This window comes from Bactrocera tryoni, chromosome 3, assembly GCF_016617805.1.
Source record: "Bactrocera tryoni isolate S06 chromosome 3, CSIRO_BtryS06_freeze2, whole genome shotgun sequence".
Taxonomy (NCBI): domain Eukaryota; kingdom Metazoa; phylum Arthropoda; class Insecta; order Diptera; family Tephritidae; genus Bactrocera; species Bactrocera tryoni.
The window spans coordinates 57,014,005-57,040,127 of NC_052501.1; the positions used below are offsets into that span (position 1 = coordinate 57,014,005).

General features: G+C 34.1%; 1 protein-coding gene across 4 annotated transcripts; it reads left to right on the plus strand.

Annotated features, from left to right (window-relative positions):
* Window positions 1–1,584: 1,584 nt before the first annotated feature.
* Window positions 1,585–25,447, plus strand: LOC120771923 (sodium-dependent nutrient amino acid transporter 1). Of its 4 annotated transcripts, XM_040100216.1 has the most exons (12): window positions 19,698–19,780; window positions 19,863–19,929; window positions 19,993–20,084; window positions 21,244–21,505; window positions 22,005–22,305; window positions 22,433–22,658; window positions 22,937–23,207; window positions 24,081–24,184; window positions 24,262–24,451; window positions 24,525–24,801; window positions 24,878–25,054; window positions 25,109–25,447. In XM_040100216.1, exons 4-12 carry the CDS (start codon window positions 21,344–21,346, stop codon window positions 25,357–25,359), a joined length of 1,959 nt encoding a protein of 652 aa, XP_039956150.1. In that variant the 5' UTR covers window positions 19,698–19,780; window positions 19,863–19,929; window positions 19,993–20,084; window positions 21,244–21,343; the 3' UTR covers window positions 25,360–25,447. The 4 variants fall into 4 exon arrangements, with proteins under 4 accessions (XP_039956149.1, XP_039956148.1, XP_039956151.1 ...); XM_040100215.1 differs by lacking the exons at window positions 19,698–19,780; window positions 19,863–19,929; window positions 19,993–20,084 and adding an exon at window positions 1,585–1,628; XM_040100214.1 differs by lacking the exons at window positions 19,698–19,780; window positions 19,863–19,929; window positions 19,993–20,084 and adding an exon at window positions 1,591–1,947.
* The last annotated feature ends 676 nt before the right edge of the window (window positions 25,448–26,123 follow it).

The window sequence follows — 26,123 nt, forward strand, 5'->3', positions numbered from 1 at the left end:
GAAATAATATATGTAAGTATGTACAATAGAAATTCTATTGGTACAAATATGGAAATGATAACGAAATAATGCGAATATGCATATTTCATGAAGGTCATTAATTTTTTTTAAGAAATGGAAGGAATGAATGGAAGTGTTTATATGAGCACATTTAAGTTCATTTCATAATAGTCGAAATTAATATCATTTTTGAAATAATAATTTATAGAAAATTATTTTTTGTTAAATTTTATAACATAAAATTTTTACCATTTTTCGGAAAACAATGGTTCTTATAACACAAAATAATCACGCATACTTATGTGACAATGGTTCATATAATACATGCATATGCTACTATGAGAATGCTTTTTTACATTATCAAATTATTTTTTGTTTAATTTTATCACATAAAATTTTTATCATTTTTACCAAAGTAATCACGCATATGTGACAATGGTTCATATAATTCACTATACGCATGCATATGTCACTCAGAGAATGCTTGTTTACATTCTCTGTGTGATTGTATATTTTGTATATTTTTCTACAAAGCAATTCTCTTTATTTATTCTCAGTCGTTTTACATATATTTCTGCCATTGAACGTGCTCATATCTGCTAAATAGCAGCGAGAATGGTGAATTCCTTACTTCAATCTTATAAGCTCTGTTAGCCGTCCAATCGAACATCATACAGAATTCAATTTGCACCTTCTCTATGTTTTATGTTCTCTGTCTGAGGTAGCTTTCATATATGTACGCCTAAAATTATGCAATAATATTCAAATTATTTAGTAAGTAGATCAGCAAAATACAGGTATTTTTCAATTCAGTTATTTGTCTATTTTGCACTGTATTATCCAAAAAAAAAAGTTTTTATTTAAATTTACTTTAAACCATAAAAACTGCACTTTTTCCGTATTTTTCGATTTTCAAAATAAGGAAAATAAAGATTTCTCGGTAGCATACTGCATTACATACATAGGTATCACACCAGATTGAATAAAAATGTCGGTTTGTCGATTTTATTGTTTTTTGTTGTGGAATATTGTAAAACTAATCATTAAATTTTTGCGCAATGCTTATGGCTAATTCACTGATCTTTTATAAATATAAATGCAATATTTAAGAATATGAATACGCTACGTACACTCATACTTATGTATGCAAAAACAACATAATAGGTTGAAGCTAACAAACTCTTTTACTGCTGTATAGCGGACAACAAACAGCTTAAGAATATATTTTCATTGTCATCAAAGCTAAAGCTCACAATTATTTTTCTAAATTTTTGGTAGTTTAACTGTTCAATTTTAAAGCAGGCATTCGAATATACGCAATCGGAATGTATATGTATGTGATATACATGTGAATTCTTGAGCGTTCTCCCAGATACGCGACATTGTAGAGATTTCTCATTTGCTTATTTCAGAGCGTGATCGCACGTGGACGTGCTCTCTGTTTGCAGTTAACCTTCTTTGTTGTTGCAGGCGCATCGGCTTTTATTCATATTGTTATTATGTTGGTAGTATCATTTGAAACAAGTTTAGATGTTGCTAGCGCTCATATTAATGAAGGTGGCACTGAATAAATCAGTTAGTGAACAACTGTCTAAATAACAAGACCTGTCTAGAAGTGCCAACTGAAAGTAAGATGAAGTGAAGTTATTAAAACATATGTAATAGCGCAATTCAAAGCAATATAATCTAAACCAGTAATAAGTATTTATATTTGTTTGTTAAGTGATGTTGGTAAAAAGTACCTTTGCAAATGTATATTTGAATTTGCATACCTAAATATTGCATATGCAAAAACCCAACATATGAATGTAAAAATTTGGATATATAGTATATAAACATGTGTATACTTTAAGGTGGGCCAAAACCACAATTTAACTTTTTCTTAGAAACCGCAAAAATAGTGTCCAAAGTAATATTATTATTTATGGTACAGGAATATTTTTTCGTGTAAGTATCCAACATACATATGTACATATGTATGTATGTACATTAAGACTGGAATATGTTGTTTGGATTTTTAAATGCTTTGAACAAATCATTATATAGAGGAAATTAAAACTTATTCTTATATATTTAAAAAAAATCGGGAAAGTTTAATTTTAATAATATTTTACACAATAATGCCGCCTCAAAATGATCGAATATTATGTTATTTCTAACTTTGTTTTTTATTCGATAAATTCATATAGATTTTGTTTTTCATTTACCACGGTTGAAATAACAAGATAATAATTTTTTATTAGTAATACATTTTATTTGTTTTTTTGTTTTTTGTACAAGAATAAGTTTTCATTTTCACTATAAAATAATTTCTTCTAGTGCCATTTGTTAATATTAATATTAAGATCTCAACCTTTAGCAGATTTTTTTATTCATGTCTGTCTACAGTTTCGCAGTATTTAAGGAAAAATTAAATTAAAAGTTCTTTCGATCTACCCTCGTATACCTATTTTTAAATATTACTATGCATGTACATATATATTATATATTTAAAACTTGTTTGAACGGCTAATGATTCTGAACATAAAAAAGAGTCGAAAATACTCTGAAGATAAATAATTTTGAGAATATTTTAAACGAAAGCTTTATATGTGCTTGGTATTGGCTCTGAAGTAATTTAAATATAGTGGCTTTGAATGATCATTCTGTTACTTTTACGGCCTATGTAATTCATATAATACCAATAATATAATATTTAAATGCTTAAAAGCCATTGGTAACCAAATTCTCAGTTATATATTAATTTCAAACAAATAAATAATTAGTAGTTCACTGAAAGAACTGTTAAAACGACCATAAAAGGTTCTCCAATCTCGTAAAGCATACTGCAGCATTTCATCTAATAATAAAATTTAATGTTATTTTATAAACTGCTCATAAAGACTCTTCAAAAAATCGGCATCGCCAAAATAATATAAGTGATCGGGGTACAATTTTATAGCGATCTGTGTCCATAATTACAGTAATTTGGCGAATTTCCTTGTCACATTTTTACCAAATGCCTCATATTATTTGTCAAATTATTTACTTAATCAACAGCTAATTACCTAACTGTCAGTTTCTAGGGCTAACTAGATTTTTTTTACCATTGAAATACATATTTAAACATAAATTTACCTTTCATATACATATCTCTTAATCGCATTATAATCGATATTTACCTCCATTGACGGGCCATGGAATTTTTATTTGTTTAATTGCCTGCAAACTATAACAGATTTTATGGAATGTGTGCTCAAAGCAATGATTCCCAATATTTGTAGCAGAATGGTTAGATATTATTTGTTTACTAAAACGAAGTTTCCTTCAATAAATTGATTGCTTCGTGGGCAGTAGGGCTGTAAGTTAGGTACCTATTGAACCAAAGGTGAACTTCATCGCTGAACGAAGTTTTTTTGTGAAAATGTGAAAAACGTGCGAACCGCAAAACCTTCCATAAATGGATCATCTCTGCTCCAATTGTCTTCTACGATACTCTACTCCACAGCAGCAATATCGTGTTTGGTGCGCACTGTACGGCGTCTCTGACGAAAAATTTTGTTTTAATTTTGCTTAAATTAACTACACTACCATAATTGTAAAAGTGCTACAATCTATTAAAAATGCTATTTTGTATATTTTTTTTCTATTAAATATTGTTTTAATCAAGTGAGAATATGTTTAAGGCAAAAAGAACACTTTGGAATTATAGTTTGTCCGTAATTTTATAAAATTTTATAATATTTTTCGCTCATGTGACTCTGTGCTGTTGTTCCGTAAAAATTATGTTCTTTTATTTTAAGGTTTCCATTACTTAACGGTACAAGCTGTCATTTTTCAATCATTATTCATGAAACACTTTTACTTGGCTTTCGTTTGTGAGTGAATTCTTTAATTAAAGATCTATGGTTTACTTATGCATGTACATATACATATATACATATATATATATATGTATATATATATACTTATGTGTATAAATGAATATGTGTGTCAATGAGTGTAAATGTCGAAGAACACAAAAATAGCATGACTGCAATAAAATAATAAAAGCGCGAAGCTTTAGGTGTTGGAAAATGACTCCAATTATAATGGGATATGATTACCTAAGATATCTTTACAGCTTTTGCATTACTAGACTTATTTTAACCCAAAACAAGCAGACTAAAATTTAAAATTCTTAACTAAATAAAGTAGTGTGATTGTATCATCTACATACTTACCATGTGTATGTACGTATGTATGCATATTAGAGTGATTAAAAAAAAAATTTTTTTTTTCGTTTGGTACTCGGAAAAATAGGTTCCTAGACACCTCTAAGAAAGCCTCTCCAAACATGAGTATTTAATTGTAACGGGAAGGTCCTCCTACATACAGTATACAATATCTTGTTCCTTAGATTTTATAGGAAATAATAATTTTTTTTTCATTGAGTTATAAAATTCATAAGAAATAAAAAAATTTCCCAAAAATAATCAAACTTTAACTGTTAATATCTTTTAAACGTTTGGGTTTACGAAAAAATCATAATAGACCTTTTTTGTAGAGCATTCAATTTCCTACAAAACCTAAATTTTTCTATCTGATAATAAGAAACAATAGAAAACTGTATGTAGGAGGACCTTCCCGTTACAATTAAAAACTCATATTTGGAGAGGCTTTCGTAGAGGTGTCTAGGAACCTATTTTTCCGAGTATCAAACGAAAAACAAATATTTCATCTAATAATAATATATGTATATTTATGCTGATCACAGCACCGAGTATATCGGGTGATTTTTTAAGAGCTTGATAACTTTTTTTTGAAAAAAAACGCATAAAATTTGCAAAATCTCATCGGTTCTTTATTTGAAACGTTAGATTGGTTCATGACATTTACTTTTTGAAGATAATTTCATTTAAATGTTGACCGCGGCTGCGTCTTAGGTGGTCCATTCGGAAAGTCCAATTTTGGGCAACTTTTTCGAGCATTTCGGCCGGAATAGCCCGAATTTCTTCGGAAATGTTGTCTTCCAAAGCTGGAATCGTTGCTGGCTTATTTCTGTAGACTTTAGACTTGACGTAGCCCCACAAAAAATAGTCTAAAGGCGTTAAATCGCATGATCTTGGTGGCCAACTTACGGGTCCATTTCTTGAGATGAATTGTTCTCCGAAGTTTTCCCTCAAAATGGCCATAGAATCGCGAGCTGTGTGGCATGTAGCGCCATCTTGTTGAAACCACATGTCAACCAAGTTCAGTTCTTCCATTTTTGTGCATTTTTCGGGATGCATGGGCAGTTGGCCACCAAGATCATGCGATTTAACGCCTTTGCTATTCCGGCCGAAATGCTCGAAAAAGTTGCCCAAAATTGGACTTTCCGAATGGACCACCTAAGACGCAGCCGCGGTCAACATTTAAATGAAATTATCTTCAAAAAGTAAATGTCATGAACCAATCTAACGTTTCAAATAAAGAACCGATGAGATTTTGCAAATTTTATGCGTTTTTTTTCTCAGCTCTTAAAAATCACCCGATATTTACTAATCGTTATCAGCGCAAACCGGGGGATCAAATTATATATTTCCCACACATTGTAAAAAACGTATTTGAGTTATGTTCGAGGGTTAATAATGATTATTTGCAATGTGTCTGCATGTTTTGAAAAAAGTTGCAAATATGTATACATGTATGTATGTCGAACTCAATGAAAATTTTCGCTTTAAGGCGAGAAGTATTAAATTATATCGTCAAATAGAGTCTTATAATAATAATAATATATCGAAATTATGAAATAATAGTATCAGCTGATTTCCAATAATAGTAATATTTGTGTGAAACACGGTACACATCTGTCTTGTCCTTGAGCGCGATGCTAAATCTGCAAAAAGCTTACGAGACAAGTAATGTCACTTGCACCAGACTTTCTTTAGCATTCATGGATTCAGAAAATATTCTGTGTTGGTATGTAAGTATAAATAAATTATTTAACAACACATGAAAGATATTGAGCACGTGACTATTTTATGTAAACCCGAAGGTATCTCTGTACCCATAATAAGCACCATATTCCGATTAATCCTTCTATATATTCTCTTATTTTTGTCATGCCATCTGGAATTTATAATTATATAACGAAAATCGCACACTTATTTCTAACATAGGTCGGTATGTTTGGTTGCGTACAATTGTGGCACTTCCTTACATGCTTGTTATTACTTTATGATATGGTATGCTATAAAAAATTTAAGTGAAATCTGCTTATAACTGGAAAAAGAACGAACAAAAAGAAAAATAATTGCTTATTAATGTCACGATTTTATTATTGCATTAACACACTTATAATCTTAACTTAATGAGTTCAAAATTTAGTTAACGTATTACGCTTAAATAGCATTCACGTTTGAAGGTTCTGAGAAGTAATAGTATTTAAGTAGTAGTAGTATTTAAAATAATTCAGAGGATATGAGGAATAATGAATCGTTTTTTTTTATGTTTCCTTTGATATTCCTTGGTCTTTTGATAAACCTCTTTTCAAAAAAGCGAAATTTACCATATTTTCTTAAGTGTAGTAGCTAATTTCCAAATTAAGATACACAACTCTATTTTGGTACAGGAAAGCTTAATTGAGTCGGGCATTTGGTGTTTAAAAATATTTTTAAAGGTGGGTTGGGCAACGCCCTCTAATAGATTTAATGTGCATGTCCCAGAAACCTTTAAATCTATTTCAACCCAACTTGCTGATGAAAGTCCTCCGCCCTCTACATATGTGTTCAGCACATGATTTCTGAGTTATAGTATATTACGTAAATGTGTGCGGTGCCATCCGCAATGTTAAAATTTTAAATCCTCCCTCATGTAACTCTTCTGTACCTTCTCTTCATAACCTTTATATGGGGATCAGACGTGGTTATTATCTGATTTTACCCATTTTCTTAATGAAACTCAGGAAACATATTTTTTGGTAATAATTTGTCGATTTCTATGTCAATATGTAAGATATCTCATTAGAATTAGTTAAACGTATAATATATTTATAACCGAAAACATATGAAATATGTCCATGAATTACCTTAGCTCTATACAATGTGACAAAAAAAACACCCAGAAATTGTAACTAAATTCCCCGAGTAAATGATATTTCAAAACAAGTAAGAAAGAAATAAGTTCAGGTGCAACCGAACATTTTATACTCTTGTAATTTGCAAGAATCAAAGCCAGGGAAATACTTTAAGGTGTAAAACCAATCATATAGATGTTCGAAAATCCTGATATTAGTTATACGAGTTTATTTATAAATTTTTCTATTTTAGGGCACGATTCCGATTACTTTGGCGGAGGGGTAAAAAACCGAATTTCCGTATAAATGGGGTATGTACGTAATTTATGTGACTGAAGTACTTTCGCGAAGTACTCCTTTCTGCGTTGGCGGCCTTCGGCCGCGCTCTAAAAAAATAACTCTGGGGTGACTGAAGTACTATCGCGTAGTACTCCTTTCTGCGTTGGCGGCCTTCGGTCGCTCTCTAAAAAAATAACCCTGGCCGAGCGAATACCCGGGGTGACTGAAGTACTATCGCGTAGTACTCCTTTCTGCGTTGGCGGCCTTCGGCCGCGCTTTAAAAAAATAACCCTGGCCGAGCGAATACCCGGGTTGACTGAAGAACTATCGCGTAGTACTCCTTTCTGCGTTGGCGGCCTTCGGCCGTGCTCTAAAAAAATAACCCTGGCCGAGCGAATACCCGGGGTGACTGAAGTACTATCGCGTAGTACTCCTTTCTGCGTTGGCGGCCTTCGGCCGCGCTCTAAAAAAATAACCCTGGCCGAGCGAATACCCGGGGTGACTGAAGTACTTTCGCGTAGTACTCCTTTCTGCGTTGGCGGCCTTCGGCCGCTCTCTAAAAAAATAACCCTGGCCAAGCGAATACCCGGGGTGACTGAATTACTATCGCGTAGTACTCCTTTCTGCGTTGGCGGCCTTCGGCCGCGCTTTAAAAAAATAACCCTGGTCGAGCGAATACCCGGGGTGACTGTAGTACTTTTGCGTAGTACTCCTTTCTACGTTGGCGGCTTTCGGCCGCGCTTTAAAAAAATAACCCTGTCCGAGCGACTACCCGTGGTGACTGAAGTAACATCGCGTAGTACTCCTATCTGCGTTGGCGGCCTTCGGCCGCGCTCTAAAAATAACCCTGGCCGAGCGAATACCCGGGGTGACTGAAGTACTATCGCGTAGTACTCCTTTCTGCGTTGGCGGCCTTCGGCCGCGCTCTATAAAAATAACCCTGGCCGAGCGACTACCCGTGGTGACTGAAGTTATATCGCGTAGTACTCCTTTCTGCGTTGGCGGCCTTCGGCCGTGCTCTAAAAAAATAACTCTGGCCGAGCGAATACCCGGGGTGACTGAAATACTATCGCGTAGTACTCCTTTCTGCGTTGGCGGCCTTCGGCCGTGCTCTAAAATAATAACTCTGGCCGAGCGAATACCCGGGGTGACTGAAGTACTATCGCGTAGTACTCCTTTCTGCGTTGGCGGCCTTCGGTCATGCTCTATAAAAATAACCCTGGCCGAGCGACTACCTGTGGTGACTGAAGTAATATCGCGTTGTACTCCTATCTGCGTTGGCGGTTTTCGGCCGCGCTCTAAAAAAATAACCCTAGCCGAGCGAATACCCGGGGTGACTGAAGTACTATCGCGTAGTACTCCTTTCTGCGTTGGCGGCCTTCGTCCCCTAAAATACAAACCAATGTATCATAAAAAATAAATGGAAATCGCTGACAGATATAATAACCAAAAAATATGACAACTTTATATCCAAAATTCAAATTTTGTTTCAATATGAGTGCATGATAACCAAAAAATATAACAACTTTATATTCAAACAAAATTTAAGTTTTCGTTATAAAATTTATACATTTTGGTTATTATATCTGTCAGCGATTTCAAGGTGATGATAGGTGATACGTTCAACCGTTGGGTGAACAAAACTATAATACTCTGTAGTAACTCGTTGCAAGAGTATAAAATTGTGTTGGTAGGACTCTCCTTAATTACTATGCCAAATATGAACCCGATCTGTCAACCAGTTTGTTTACAGCAGCTTCTTAAGTCGATACACCTCGGTAGTGTGTTGCGATATTTAGAATGGATAAAAATATCGAACAGAATTTTTCTCGAAATTTCTAACCAAATTTAATGTGCGGAATCGTCCAAAATGTTGAAAAGGCTAACGGTGATACAAAAACACAAACCTATGAGTTGTACAAAGCCATCAAAGACGGTCGATAGATTGATGAAGACATGTCTCGTTCTGGACGACTATCGACCTCTTCAACGGATGAAAATATATTATTAAAAAGTGAAGGATATGGGGCTTAAAAAATGTCAGGCAAGTGTTAGAGAGATGGCAAGATAGCTCGACATCTCTCGCGAGTACGATCAAATGATGTTGGTAGATGTTTTAGGTATAAAACCCATTCCTGTTCGATTCGTCCCGATAAAGCTGATTTTTTTTTTCAAAAAGGGTACCGTAAACAAGTCGTGTGGATTTCGATCCCACATTAATGGAGAGCATTATAACTGCCGATTAGATGTGGGTTTGTAAGTTTTACATGCAAACAAAATCCAAAAAAACCATGCCATAGCCACTCAAAAATCAAGGTAATATTCTCTGGATTTTTTTTCAATGAATACCTTCGACCATACGGTGGTATGGTGGATTTGGCTCCGTGTGACTTTTTCTTGTTACCCAAACTGAAATTGCCGCTCCGTGGAATCCGTTTTCAGTCGATAGAAGAGATAAACCAAAATTCGTTGAAGGATCTGAAGACCATCCCAAAATGTGCTTATGAAAAGTGTTTCGAGGACTGGAAAAATCGTTGGCAACAAAATAAATATTGCTGAATAATTAAATATTTTGCATTTGAGTTACAATTTCCAGATACAATGTACTATATAGTACATAATATACGAGTAATGATTTTACCGAATGTGTCGGTCAGTGTGTGACTTATCGTATAAAATTGAAAATATGTTGTAGGATATACTTAGTTAATGCAATTAGTCAAGACGTCCTCTACCTTCAAAACGAGTGTTGATGTTTAATAGCGTTCGAGGAAGATAAATAAAAAGCGTTCTATTCGTTCGAATTCCTTTATTGCAGAGAGAGATAAAACGGAAGCTGGTTTTACAGCAAGCCCATAAGGGCTGCCCATAAAGCTTTAAACAAATGTTTAGGCGCGAATATACCGACCGCCTTGGACAACAGTTCAAAAAAGTACAATTATAATTAAAATCTAAGAATATCATATTGAAAATGTGTCCCCCTTTGTTGGTAGAAGCGATAGCTTGATCACTGGCCTTAACAGCTTTCCTTCGGATGTCTTCAAATTTACAACCCGAACTTGACCATCCGTCCCTGGATAAGTGCGAATAACACGGCCAAGCTTCCATTTAGTGGGGGGAGTGTTGCCTCCATGTATGATAACGATGTCATCTTTCTGTAAATTCGGCGTTGAACTTATCCATTTTGAACACGTTGAAGACTGACAAGATACTCGTCCCGCTATCGATTCTAAAAGTGCTGTCTAATTGACACAACAAGTGCTGTCTAATCGCCAACATTGAAATATAGTTCCCTTGAAGACCTCAACGTCAGGGTCGGGTAGCACCTTTTCAGTTCGGCAATCATGAAGTGTCCAGGTGTGAGGATTTCAAAGTCGTTTACATTTGTAGGAATAAAGCAAATACAGCGCTAGTTCACACAGGCTTCAACTTCAGTTAGTACTGTTTCAAAAATCCAACAGTGGTTTGTGTACCATAGTGCGGATTTGGCTAAGAGATGCGAAACTTGTTTAGATGCATGTGGTATCAAATCTCTAAACATTTTAGAATTAGTTCAAAGCATTTGCATATTTCGAACCCACTTTCAGAGAGTGCGCGGGAGAACACAGAGACATGTGGTCTTTACCAAAGCATGATGTGGCATACCATATAGTAGAGTTTATCTGTTGTCGTCTCCATGTGTCCCATAGAGTTTGAGTTCATCTATAAACATGGTATACTCTTTGCGAAGTTGTCCGTTAGCTGCAAATCTAATTTCCATGTGGAGTAATGTTTGAATAGCTGCTTCTCCTGATTCACCTATCAATACGTTTTTCTTCAAAGGTAAACGCACGATGTATCGTACCGTAGTATAGTTTCTCACACATAGATTCTTCTGATGAGAAGTATTTGCGGGCGGGTAGCTCTTCGAGTTCTCAAAACTTGTTGATGAGTTAAGTTAAATGAAGGTAGGAATGTAAAGTTGAAATTTTCACCGGTGGGCTTTGTAAATTGTGGTAGTGGCAAATCCGTAAGATGCGACCATGAGAAAGATGGTAGATCGTCCATGACAAGCCATGACTTGCGGGTTTCATGTGATAACTTTGAGACGGTTAGTTGAACAAGTCAGTCATCCCAGAAGTCGACTAGTCGTTTGAGTGCACGTAGGGCACCAACGTATTGACGTATAGAGTTTAGCACTTGCTTTATTCCCTTAGCGGTATTCTTGCGTGCGCTCACAATTAACACATAGTAAGTGCTTTGGTGGCTGTCCACCATGACACGTATGACCTTATACCTCGTGGTCAATAAGTCCAAAGCTTCAGCGTATTTGCTATCACATACTGCTAAGCTACTCACCAAATCGAAAGTTTCCCATAAGTGCTGCTCATGAAGCTTCAAACGTTGTTTAGAAAGGTGATGCCAGATATGCGCGAACAACGAGTATATCCTACATAGTGATTTCCGACTGTCCACCTGGCTTTAAACCATTTATGTTGGTCAAAATATACTTATGTGATATTTTAATGATATTTTAACGAAATTTGCTGGATGTGCTCTAGCTCTGAATATGAAATTTGTCTAGAGTTTGCTCAGAACCTATTATTATGACTTCCGATTATTTGGTTGGTGTTGAAAACTCTGTTTTAACAATTTAAATAATGGATTAATTATATACATATATCTGCGCATACCCTGCCCAGAATATAGAATATTGAAGTACTTGTTTGGTAGTTTCTAAGTTTTGGATGTCATAATGTTAGATGCTGTTTTGTTATAAGTCTTGGCCGTTATTTCAAGTTAACTGAAATTGAAAAAAAAGTTATCAAAATGTGAACTAAAAGACAATTAATCTGATAGAAAAATCACTGATTTAGTAGAAGGTACCCAAAAGTAAGGAAGAGTCATAAGGAAGTCATAATATGAGTCTGAGAACGATTAGAACACATTTGTTAGACCTCAATTTAAACGAAAGAAACTTAAACTTATGACCGGACATGATAATAGAAAAATGGTTTCAAATACCCACGTAAAGTAATGAAATTCAGAATTTTACAGTTTGAAATATTTTCAGAAATAGCCTCTACTGCTAAAAACTTATCTAACATGGCTATGAGGCATATAATATATAAGGATGCAGGTCATTAGTATGGTGCTGTTTGATTTAACGATTAAAATTTATTATACTTTATTCATTCTGGTATTCGTCCAATGTCGGCCCGAGGGGATATTCTACTGTAGAAAAAAAAAGATTTATTTTTACTTTCAATATTTAACTACACAATAATATATCTACAAGAATGATTTTCAAAATTCGAATTCTCTTCGGAGATATGCGTATTTTGCTGACCGGCATCCAAATTAATTTGTCTGGAACTGAAACTTTAAGCACGTTTTTTTTCGAAAAAGATTTACCTGATATTTTTAGAGAATATTCATTATAAACTTCTCTATGTCTGGAACTAGTTATTGCCCTAAATTTCAATTTTTACCTTAAAAAAAAAAATAAAAACAGTCAAAAAAGTGGCGCAAAAAATTTTTTTCAAGCATTCGCCATTTCGGGAAAATAACATTTCAATTTTATCCAGACATAGCGACATTATTCTAGATTAACATTTTTTTGGTTTGAAATTGCTCGGTGGATAGAAATCGTGGCTATGGTCACGTTCTAAGTTTTTGAGACCCCACCCCCTTTTATCTGCTGCTAATTTTTGAAGTTTTTAACTTTTTTTTATTTTTTCCCTATAATTTTGTAGTTTAATAACTATAGAAAATGAATTGCGTTTTTTACTAAAAAAATTATCTAAAACTCATGCCTATTGTAGATAATATTTGAACTGTTGTAAAAAAGCAATTCTTTTTTTTCTATCCATTTTGTATTAGTTAAAACTCTATTCTAAATTAAAATATATCCTTAACATTCAGAGCTTTATAAATATGTAAAAAAAAAATTAGCCAAAATGCACCCTAAGCAATTGCCTGAATTGCCTATATGGACGGGCCGGCCTTCTATTCTATTTATATAGTATTATCCGTAAAAAAGAGTAAAATTTGAAATGTAATTCTTTTCTAAACGTACCATTTTTTTCTCATTCATAAATGAGGACTGATATTTTAATGAACTTAATTGTATATATACAATTCGTTTCATTGCTATAAAGACGAAAAAAAATTATTAACCGGGATAAGAAAGAGATATTTGTCGACAGTTATCAAATAAAACGACGTCATTACGAAAAGTTAAAAGAGAGAACCAAATTTCTGCATCTGTTTCAACAATTGTGAGTGTGGTGAAACGAAATCCTAACATTGTACGTGAGTAGATGCAGAAAACGTCTCTCTTGCAACCAAACCAAGAAAGTCTCTCGTTTCAGTTTTGCCCAAAATCACATGCAGACTAGCAGGTCAGATTAAGAGAAATAAAATTTTGGATAATACAAAAAACTTTACTATTGGTCCTAGGTGATTTTTTTCCGATAAGAAAAAGTTCAACCTTGATGGTCCAGGCGGCTTTTTGAGATACTGGAAAGATTTACGAAAATAGCCGCGATATTTTTCAAAGCGCAATTTCGGCGGAGGCTGACTTATGTTATGGGGCACGCTTTCAAATTCTGGGACAGTATCGTCGGCATTTCCTTCTTGCCGAATGAATTGTTCCGAGTACCAGGAAGTATTGGAAGCAATTCTTCTACCCTATATACGCAGAAATCTTTCTCTTTTCAACAAGACAACGCAAGATTTCATACGAGCAAGGCAACGTAAAAATATCGATTTTTTGCAATGGCCAGCTTGTTCTTCTGATGTTAGTCCTATTGAGAACGTCTGGATTTTCGTCAATTTAACGCGATTTCTGAGCTGAAAACAACTATTTTCGATACATGGACTTTATTTACCCCAAAAATGCTTTCTCATTACACCAATTCAATTACAAATCGAATATTCGCATTTATTAATAATAATAGAAAGGCAATAAATTACACCGGTCAACAAAAAAAATATTTTTTTGGGGGTTTCTGTTTTCATGCTTGAATTCTGATTCTAGACATTGAAAAACACTTAAATATTAATCTTTAGTTCTTTAAGTTTGCTTTGGGCTGATCTACATCGATAAGTATTTGGGGTTTAATACGAGAGAGCTCATATGAGCATATAAGAAATACAAAAAATTTTCACTTTTAGACAGTAATTTCTTGTTATTATACATTTATATATTATTGTTTATCACACATCTTTAATAAAAACGACTCTTGTATCTAAAAAAATTTTCTAATTATAATCTATAGTGAAATTGTAGAAAAAATATAAAAATCATCGAAAAATTGCTCTAATTTCTACGAAAGCAAACTTTAACCGGAAAAAAATTTTTTTTCCTTATTTTTGTCATAGGAGAAACTAAAATTTAACATGTAGATGTCAGACCCAAAAATCGTGTTGACCGGTGTTATTAGGAAAAAAGGGAAACTGTTTCTTTCCTTTTTTTATAACAATGAAACACCGTTTTCAGTGCATTCCGCTTACTACCTACAATAGTAGGAAAAGTACCGTTAGAAAACAAATTGGGTTTACAGAATTGTTACAATTACCATAGAGCTTTAAAATAGTGTGTTTGTCAATGTTTCACTGAAATATAATATCTTTATAGCAATGAAACAAAGTTTATATACGTATCCCACAATACATTTAACCATTTCGTGATGCATCGTAAATACAATATCAGCAGCCTTCAGATTCACGTAAGGTCAATGTGCTTGAATATTTCCAAAGTTTTAAGAATAATGCATTTTTTAAGCTAATTGTATTTATAACAATTTTAAGTCCAATTCTAAGCAACATGCTCGTTTTGATCTATTAATATACAATTTTCAATGAGCTTGGTATGGATACTTTTTTAATAACAAAACATTTTATACATGCAATTGTGATTATTACTTGTAACTATCGTCATGCTTATAGATATAAACGGTGATACTATTATAAATATGTTCAATGAAGAAAATAAAAATCAGTTTAATAGATGTTTATGTAAGATAGTGACTTTTTCCATGCTGTGGCAAGACTAATTTTATCTTTTAATTTTATAAGTAATGCTGTAGAAATTCTTCGATGTCATATTGGTGACCAACTAGTTACAAAAACATGTATTATATACATATATATACATACTAGGGGTTCCGACCACGCGTTGCTATGGTATACAATTTATACTATTATTCATATAATAAACTATTCAATACAGTGAAAATTCTAGTTACTACTAAAGGTGAAAACGTTTTTGTCGGTATAAGAATCCAAGGGATTGTACTTGAGGTTTAATAATCCAAATAAATTTCATTGGAAAAAATAACGAATTTAAGGCTGCTTCTAAATGTCAGGTTACCAGCCTTTCTGTCCAGTTAATAGAGTTGTCCGCTTAATAGATTGTACTTAATAAACATTAACAATGTGCATGGTTAATGGAGATGTCCGCTTAATAGAGAGTACATTTAATAGAGCTTTCATTGTATTTCTTATTTATGAAATGTTTTTACTATCCTATCTTCTAAGTTGGTTCGAACTGGACACAGTGTGCTAAATTTTACTAAAATCGATTCAGTAGTTTAGGAGTCCATCGCGGACAAACAACGTGACACGTGCTTTTTATATATAAAGATGTATCAAGTTGCTGCCAGTAAGAATGCTCTATTTTATCTTTAGCGATTTTAGCACACTGAATGTATATACATACATACATACAAGTACCTTCATATCGTCACCTGAAATGCAAAATAACGTATCATCAAAAATTTCGAAATTGAATGTCTAATAGATTACGCTTCACTACTTCAAATTACTTACATAATATTACATATGTTCAACATTTTCTGGTTCTCCGATCAAATATAAACTAGTTTTAACCAATATTAAAATTTTGTTTCACTCATGTTCCATTTTATTTTGTGTTTCATTCATGCCATTGTAAATTTCCGAAAATGTTGTTACGTTATTTTGCATTTCAGGTGACGATATATTTCTGTACAATTTCACGTCATAAGAGCGGTTTTATACTCTCGCGACATGCTATAGAGTATGCTATAATAGTTTCGTTCACCTCACATCATTTACATCACCTAAAACTAATCGAAATAGATATTGAGCTGTATATGTATGTATATATGTATGTATATATGATCAGAATGACAATATGATTTGTCTGTACTTCCGTCCATCCCTCGAACCGGCTGTGCAAGATTTAACTTGAGTAAATATTGAAATATCTTGATGAAACTTGGTACACAAGTTTCTTAGCACCATGAATATTTTACTATTATAAATGGACGCAATAGGAGCCTTCCCATGCCCACAAAACGTCATTACTCGAAAAACTATAAAGTGCCATAACTAAGCTCCGGAATAAGATCCAAGCTCTTGGTACAACGAATCTTATTATGGAAGACTATCTGTGGTATGCATTTTTTTAAGTGAGAGTGGCCCATCCCTCCAAAAGGTTTAATATATGGATCGCGATTGTACGAAATCGCTTCATAGTAACCGGTGTTAAAATTGGGCAATAGACGAGCACCGCCCACCTTTAGGTGAAAACGCATATCTCGGGACCTGCTCTACCAATTTCAACTAAATTCGGTACATAATATCATGCGGACATTCCTATATTATGGTGTGAAAGTCACAACCACGTCTATGTCCTAAATAACCAACCGTTTCCAACTGTCAAAACATTTCAGCGATTCGTTTTCAATATTTTCGGCTTTTAAGGTTCTCTTTATTTCTGGAAAAAAATGAAAAAGTCACACGGAGCCATGTTTGGCGAATATGGAAGATGGGGCTTCGTTGCAATTTTTTTTTTTGGCTAAGATCTCACGAACGAATACTTTGATACATTTCTTTTACAAACAACAATCGCCAAGCTCCTTAAAACACGTTTAACCTAATTTTAAAATTCAAGTTGTTTTAGGAACATAACTCGTAACATTTGAAACAATTTTCTTTATGCAAAAAATAATTAACACTTATTTGTAAAGCGGAAAATCGTGTACATGGAATCATCTTTCAAAGTTTAAGATGTAAAATTTTTGTGGGAAAAGTAAATTATTTCAAGTAAGCAAATATTCGAGTGTAGCCGAAAATGGTATATGTATATTATTATTGCAAGGATCAAGCCGGCTAAATATCTTCAGTTATGGCAATATTAAAAAAATTTATCGAAAGGGTTTAACTTCATTGCGGCAGAGAAATTAATATGCTGATTGCATTGACATTTCTCAGGTATATGGTTCTTTAGAACTTATGTTCAAGCAATTAATGGAGTAAAGTCAACTGGACGTTTCAAAATTGTGAAAATCAGTTATATGGGGGCTAAAGCAGGTTTCGCTATTAAAAACACAAGCTCTTTCAATTCCATTCAAATAACTATCCCAATGGTCCCATATACATATGTATATATGTGGTATATAGTCAATTAAAATTTCGAAAATCATTATTTGTATTAGGTTTATGGGGACTAAGGGAATTGCTGATCCGATTCAAAAGTAATATGGATCCGATTCAAATGAAATTGCAGTAACATATCTGACAGATTGACCGATATTTTCTGCAAAGGAGTGAGGCTTGTGTATTTTCATAAAAAGTTATAGTTCCGTTTAAACAAACCGGTGTACGATGAAAAACTGTGAGGGCGCTATTTATTCAAAGCCCTTTGGCTTGCTTTAATTATTTATTTATCGCGCTTTAGTAGTTTTGAAAAAAGTTGGTTATAATCTGATTTCAATTATTTTCGCACTGTTAGTAGAGGTTCTTCCGAGGCTTTTTAACTTTTTCATTGAGGGCATTTTTTAAGTTGCGGTTCCCAAACCCAGTGAGCCCACCATCAACAAACTGATTGGACCTTATCAGTGTGGCTTTAGGCCTGCCAAATAACAACCAACAAGATATTCACCATGCGCCAAATCTTGAAAAAGACCCGTGAAAAGAAAATTGGCACGCACCACCTCTTCGTCGATTTCACATCTGCTTTTGGCAGGGGAAGACGAAATATCTCCTGTCATCAAACAAACATTCATCGCACTCGCGACTAGTTTCCCAAGTCATTGTTGACAGTCATAACTTTGAAGTCGTAGATAACTTCGTCTATCTTGGAACCAGTATCAAGACCAATAACAACGTCAACCGCGAAATCAAACACAGAATATCTTTTGCCAACAGGTGCTACTTCGAACTAAGTAGGCAATTGAGAAGTAAAGTCCTCTCTCGACGAACAAAAACCAAACTCTATAAGTTACTCATTATTCCCGTCCTGCTACATGGTGCAGAGGCATGGACGATGACAACATCTGATGAGTCGACGTTACGAGTTTTCGAGAGAAACTCGAATATCGCATTCGATAAAACGATGAGCTGTATGAGATATATGACGACAAAAACATAGTTCAACGAATTGAAAGACAGCGGCTACGCTGGCTAGGTCATGTCGTCCGAATGGACTAAAACACTCCAGCTCTGAAAGTTTTCGATGCAGTACCCGCCGGGGGAAGTAGAGGAAGAGGAAAGACCAGGTGATGAAGGACCAGAAGTCAGGTACGCTATTGTTTACGCTGAAAACCGACCTACTGCCTGCTGTAGGGTATAAACTGAAACTTCAGGGCACGATTGTACAAAAAATCAATTTGGTAAATGACGGACATCCTAAAGTATAGGAATATTATATACAAGTATGTACATACTTACATTTATTCGAATAAAAATTCAGCGAAGTCACCAGTTTACCTTGCTATACTGTTGGGTCGTTCACTAACCTGATCTTACTGAACTATTTCGCTGTCAACAGCTGATACAGTAAGGTTTTTTGTAAAAAATTGTCTTAAATTTTTTGGAACAATTGTGGTTTGGTGTCCTATGAAAGATGGAAAATCGAAAATAGCATTTTTACTTTTAAAAAAATAGTTTAAGCAAGGCGAATTATGTGATATGTACGGAAAAGAAGTGTTGACCGAAAGCCAATGCCAAAATTGGTAAGCAAAATTTCTTTCCGACTAATTCGATAATGAAGAAGTATTACGTCTTGAAATCGATGTGGATAAAATAAAATCGTTTGTCGATGCCAATCGTCGAAGAACAAGCCTAGAGATTGCTGAACAATTAAATTTGTCTAACGCGTCCATTCACAATCACATGAAACATTTTTAACATATTAAGTATATAAAATTTAGGAACGCCACGCAAATTCTGAAGTTCCAAAATTCTCACAATACGGTTTTCGAGGAAATTGATAGTAAATTTACAAGACTTCTTATTAAAAGCCATAGAAAAAACTCATTTTTGCCCCATATCTTGTACACTTTTGACACAATTTGCAGGAATTTTTGCCCGAATTGGAGTTTTTAAATACCATTTTGCCGCCCCCAAGGAGTTGCGCCCGGGGCGACGGCCCCTCAGCTGAGCAAATTGAGTGGTACCTTCAAACAGAAGAGGCCAGAATTCATACAAATGTGATGACTGGCCAAAAGCAAAAAGGTATTGGATCAATATGGTTAATGTATAATTTCAATAAATGTTTTTTTTTTTAATCAAAAACCGTGTTGAAATTGTACATAAGAGAAACGCAATTACTTAGTGAACGACCCAATATGTATACTACTGCGAGCAAAATACATATACTTGTAGTAAGCCTTTTTAATTTAAATTTCGCTCGAAAACCCATTCATCGATATAATTTTTTTTTCTAGGTGCGAAACGTCACATCAAAATATCATTAGTTTTTAGTATATGGTATGCTTGTTTTTCTGAAGTGCACAAAGCGCATTCGGCAATTTTTACGGTGAGTGAAATTATTCAGCAAAGAAGTTCCATTAAATTTGTGTGCGAAATCAAATTTCTTGGGCTGATATGATCAGAATGTTGAAAAGACCTTCAGTGATAATTGTTTGTCGCGTGCAAGTGATTTTAATTGGTACAAATTATTCCCAGAGGGTCGAGAACTCGTCTAACGACCAAGTTCAAAATACTTTTACGTTTAAATAAAAATAAGCTGGAACTGAACTAACAGTAAAGGAATTTGGAGTATACAGAAAGACTCGTTACAAAAAACAGAACTGTGTAAAAAGAATTGTACACCAAAATGTTAACCATTTATAAAAATAATACCATATACGAGCAATAATAGGTCTCTGGAATAAGACAATTGATAAATTGTGTAAGATGAGTCCGTGCATAAGCTTCTCAAAACGATCTCATACGGAATAACAATTCATAGAACCTCATTAAAAATGTAAAAAAAAAAACATTTATATTATTCCTAACCTCAAAGAGCAGTCTCATTAGAAACCTACTCAGTTTTTTTTTTTTAATAATTACATTTATGACGAATACAAAATGATTTTTATTTGTTTATTTATTATTTAAATAAATTGTTGAAATGACACGTAAAACAAAAGGTCTTGTACGATGGCTACGATTGCGGCCGAAATTTTGATCTAAAATAAAATCCCTATCGCGCTATGGAGAGTTTTTGTTTTTAATTTGACAAAATGGCGGCGGTTTGAACAAAAAGTATCGAATCTGGCCCTTTTTTCGACAGTTTTTCGTAGAAAAAAACTCCATTCTGAGAAAAACGTGAATGAGGCAGATGTCCCGCTCCGTTTGATATTTCAATTTTTCCCCACTCGGTTCACTTTCTACAAGAAACGCTATAGCGATCATAATAATTTGAATTTCGCTTTCAAAATTTTAGAGAATGTTTATTACAGTGTATACCATCCGATAATGCATCGAGTTTCGAGTTTTCACACTGAGACGATCCCTTAAGACAAGTCATAACATAAGTAAATTATTCACATTCTAATACCAATATTATACTATACATGTCCTAATAAAGTACTTTATTACTTCGTAATACGTATATATTCTTCCGATCAACATTCGCGTGAGATGTAAAATGAACAGTAATTTAAAGTTATAGTTTTTTATTTTCTTTCAAGGTAAATTACTGCTGCCCCTGAATTAAATATTCGTACATAAATGTGGTACTACCACACTTCTTACTCTTTCAATACAACCAACTAACACGAAACATCAGATATGGCCAATGAAGCTGGATACGTTAATAGCGCGTATGTACCTACAAATGCAACAAATACCGCAACTGCATCCATACCGGGAGAGTATCGTTCGAGTATCGCATTCGAACCGAGCAGAAACGATTACAATGGCCGAATTGATAATATTACACCCACGTCACAGGTATTTTTAAAGTTGATATAGGTACATATCGTCACCTGAAATGCAAAATAACGTATCATCAAAAAATTCGAAATTGGGTGTCTTATTGATTACTCTTCACTACTTCAAATTGCATACATAATATTATATATGTTCAACATTTTCTCTCCGATCAAATATAAACTTGTTTTAACCAATATTAAATTTTTATTTCACTCATGTTCCATTTTATTTCGTGTTTCATTCATGCCACTGTAAATTTCCAAAAATGTTGTTACGTTATTTTGCATTTCAGGTGACGATATATTCATTTCTTTTAATTAGTTTATTTAAATATATATTTTTACTAACACTCATGATTTCTAAATCGAAAAAATACCTTCTGTAAGCATCTCACCTCTCGTTTATTGTGGTTTCGTCCAAAAACAAAAGTCGGTACATCACCCCAAGAATGAATAACCCTTTGTATTGTGTAAAACATTGATCTAATATATTTTCAATAAACATACATATTCAATAGAAACCAGAAGAGTTACCCAAACTACCCCATGATGCTGTCGTCGAAGATGCTACCAAACGGCGAGATACTTGGGCCAATGATGTTGAGTTTCTCATGTCTTGCATTGCCCTCTCTGTGGGTTTGGGAAATGTTTGGCGTTTTCCCTTCACTGCACTCGAAAATGGTGGTGGTGCATTCGTAATTCCCTACATCATAGTATTATTTCTGGTAGGTAAACCTGTTTACTACATGGAAATGTTGTTGGGGCAGTTGTCCAGTCGTGGCAGTATCAAGGTATTTGATTTTTCGCCCATAATGAGAGGTTAGTCCCAAACGCTTACAAAAATTAATGTGTTCTTTTCCAAAATCGGTGACGATGTTCCCAATTGAAAAATATCTGTCAATTTTAATAAAAGAAACATATATTGACATTTCTTATATATTTTTAGGCGTCGGTTATGGTCAAGTATTCGCCACAGCTATTGTATCCACATATTATGCCACATTAATGGCCATAACACTTCGTTATTTGATTGAATCGTGTTACCCGACACTGCCATGGAGTTATTGTCGGGAGGAATGGGGTGACGCTTGCATCAATTCGAAAGTAAACAAATCAAATATTTTCACAAATGAGACCACAGTTAAAACTACATCAGCGGAATTTTATTTCACGTAAGCAATCAAAACTTTTGAAGTCTTTTTAAACCAAATATTTTAATAATTATTATGATTTATCATCTTGTTCAGCGGAATTTTGGTTATCATCTTAAAGACTGCTTATATTTGCAGTACGGAATATTAGAACAAGAAATCTATGAGAATCAAAACATTTTTCTATATAAGGAGTTAGCGTGATTGTGGCCCGACTTTTGTCATTTTCAAACTGCATTGTTGATACATGATATTTCAATTTTCTTATACATATATTTTCTCAAATTTTATATATTTAGAAAAGTAATTCTTCGTGAAAAAGATTCCATTGATGATGGTATTGGATATCCTAGTTGGTCCTTGGCACTAACGTTAGCCGTTTCATGGGTGGTGATAACATCTATACTCATAAAAGGCATCAAAAGTTCTGGTAAAGCTTCCTACGTTTTGGCACTTTTTCCCTACGTGGTGTTGTTTATACTTCTCATAAGATCATTAACACTGCCTGGGGCATTTAATGGTGTACTTTACTTTTTAAAGCCGCAATGGAATAAACTTCTTAACCCACAGGTGGGCTTATATATTGTAGTCGAAAAAGTCTTTTCGTATTTTGTCAATAGATGTATGTAGTTGTATATCCCCAGTGTTACAAATCACATTGTGTTGGAAAAGTAAGATTTTAAGCTTCATTTAGCCAAAAAACATTAAATTCGGGGATACAGCTATTAAAAAATGAGGAAAATAGTGAAGAAATTCGTTATATTTTGAAATTTGTGTATAAAAAAGGGAGAAATGCCATATGCAAGCCACCAATGAAATTTGTGAAGTTTACGGAGACGATGGTCTCAGTTCGTGTAGCACAGCAATGGTTCGCTCGCTTCCGTTCTGGAAATTTCGATATGAAAGAAGCACCTCTCTCTGGTCGACTTATCATTGAAAAAATCGATGAAAGGAACTTAACATTTCTCATCAAACCACATGAATTATCTGTGAAAAATTTAATGGACCAAATTGACATCTGCGATTCTTTGCTGAAATGAAATAAAATTAAACCATTTATGAAGCGCCTCGAAAGGTTTGGTGAGTTTGGAAACTGCTCTATTTTACTGTCAACAACTGATGAGATTGAAGCAAGCAGACAAAACAAACGGTCAGAACTGATCAACAGAAAGGGCTTCGTCTTCCATCAGAACAACGCAAGATCACACACATCCTTGATGACTCGGCAAAGACTGGGAGAGCTTGGCAGGGAAGTTTTGAATCATACACCATATAGCCCTGACCAAAACGTACATATTTGGTTCATCAAGAATCGTTTTAAACATAAAAAAATATGTCGAAGTTTGATTAGAAATACGAAATACTGTTTCGACTACCCAATATTAAAAAACCACTCTCTCACCCGTATTAATAATTGATTATTTTTGTGCTTTGCTCTAATAGGTATGGTATGCTGCCATTACACAAGTTTTCTTTTCGCTTGCCATTTGCTTTGGAAATATCATAATGTATGCTTCCTACAACAGATTCCGACACAATATAAAAAGGTAAAGAACCGTAAAATTTAACTAAATGCAAACATGTATGTATGTATATGTATTAAAATTTCCTTATCATCCCATAGGGATTGCACGATAGTGACGACTTTAGATACATTCACGTCTCTGTTTTCTGGCATCATAATATTTGGCATTCTAGGCAATTTGGCGCACGAATCAAATACCACTGATATACAAAATGTTGTTAAAAGCAACACTGGACTCGCGTTCATCTCATATCCAGACGCTATATCGAAGTTTGAATTTCTACCTCAGGTATGTGAATTACCTTTGTCTTATTTGAAGTTATGGATTCGAACTGTTATTTATATTCTATGTAAACAACCAGCTATTCTCCGTGCTCTTCTTCTTGATGCTCTTTGTGCTGGGTATTGGAAGCAATGTGGGCATGGCTTCATGCGTGATGACTGTTCTAAAGGATAAGTTCACCAACACTAAAAACTGGGTGATTGCAGTAAGCATAGCCATTGTTTGCTATGTAATCGGTTTGATCTACGTTACGCCCGGTGGACAATATATACTGAATTTTATGGACTTCTTCGGCGCGTCTTTCATTGCTCTTGTTTTGGCGATTTTCGAATTGATTGCTGTTGGTTGGATATACGGTAATTGAAGCCATGTGCTGTAAATAGTCGGTGATATTAACTACTACAACACTGTTCTTTATATTATATATTACAGGAGTCAAAAACCTTTGCCAAGACGTTTATTTTATGTTGGGTATAAAGACTTCCATTTATTATCGAATATGCTGGGGTGTTGTAACTCCCGTCTTCATGGCGGCCGTCCTTATTTACACATTGTGGAACTACACTCCCTTACAATATAACGGTTACACGTATCAAACGGGATTATATGGTAATATAGAGTATACACGAAGATAGTTTCAATAAATCGACATCTTTATTTCAGTTTTAGGTTGGTGTATTTCCGGCTTTGGTATAGGCCAACTGCTCATTTGGGGTGTGGGCGCTGTTTGGAATTGCTCCGATGGTACTATATGTGAACGAATAAAGAAAAGCTTTAAACCCCAAAAAAACTGGGGACCACTAGATCCCGCTACTTTGAAGGAATATCAACTTTTCAAAACCGAAGAGCGCACAAATGAAATGTTTAAAAAAACGGGACTTTGTCATAAAATATACGACAACATATTTGGTTAGAAGTTATGGGCACAATATATTTGTACATATGTGTGTATTTATAGATTTATGCTTGTATATATAGATATTTATTATTGTACGAACCTTACTATTTATGCATTTTTTATATTTTGAACTAAAAATTTAGACATTTCATTTAAACTCGGTTTTATTCCTGGGGGCACTAGTTACGTTTATATTTATATTTGGGAGGAATTTGACCACAAAACATTACATATTTTAGGAACAAATAATAGTGTTATCAATTAAGACGGAAAATCAACATTTGAAATTGGTCTCGCTCACTTTCTGATTAAATGAACATAATTACGAAAGAAATTTAACCATACGCGAATACTTATAATTCAAATTGTCTCCATTTGAAACAAATATAATAAAAATAAATCAATAAAAAAACTATTTTACAATAAAAATTAAATAACGTTTATAAAACACCCATTACCTTGCAGAGCACTAACGATAGTATTCACAATGATCTTCACACCATACATGTTACATACTTTTCGGCGCTGACTTTAAATTAGAAACTCATTATTTTATTTCACCCTGAGTTGTGAGATACGCAAGCGACATCTGTTAAATATTAAAATCACTGTCAGAGACCGTATATCATATACAGAGAACGTTTATCATAAACAGAGAACGTTTATAATAGACAGAGAACGTTTATAATAGAGAAGGTTCACGGCGCGAAGAACGTAAAAATATTTTTGGCTAACTCGGTCGAGATGGAAGAGTTTCACCACTTCCAGCTCTGCAGCAGA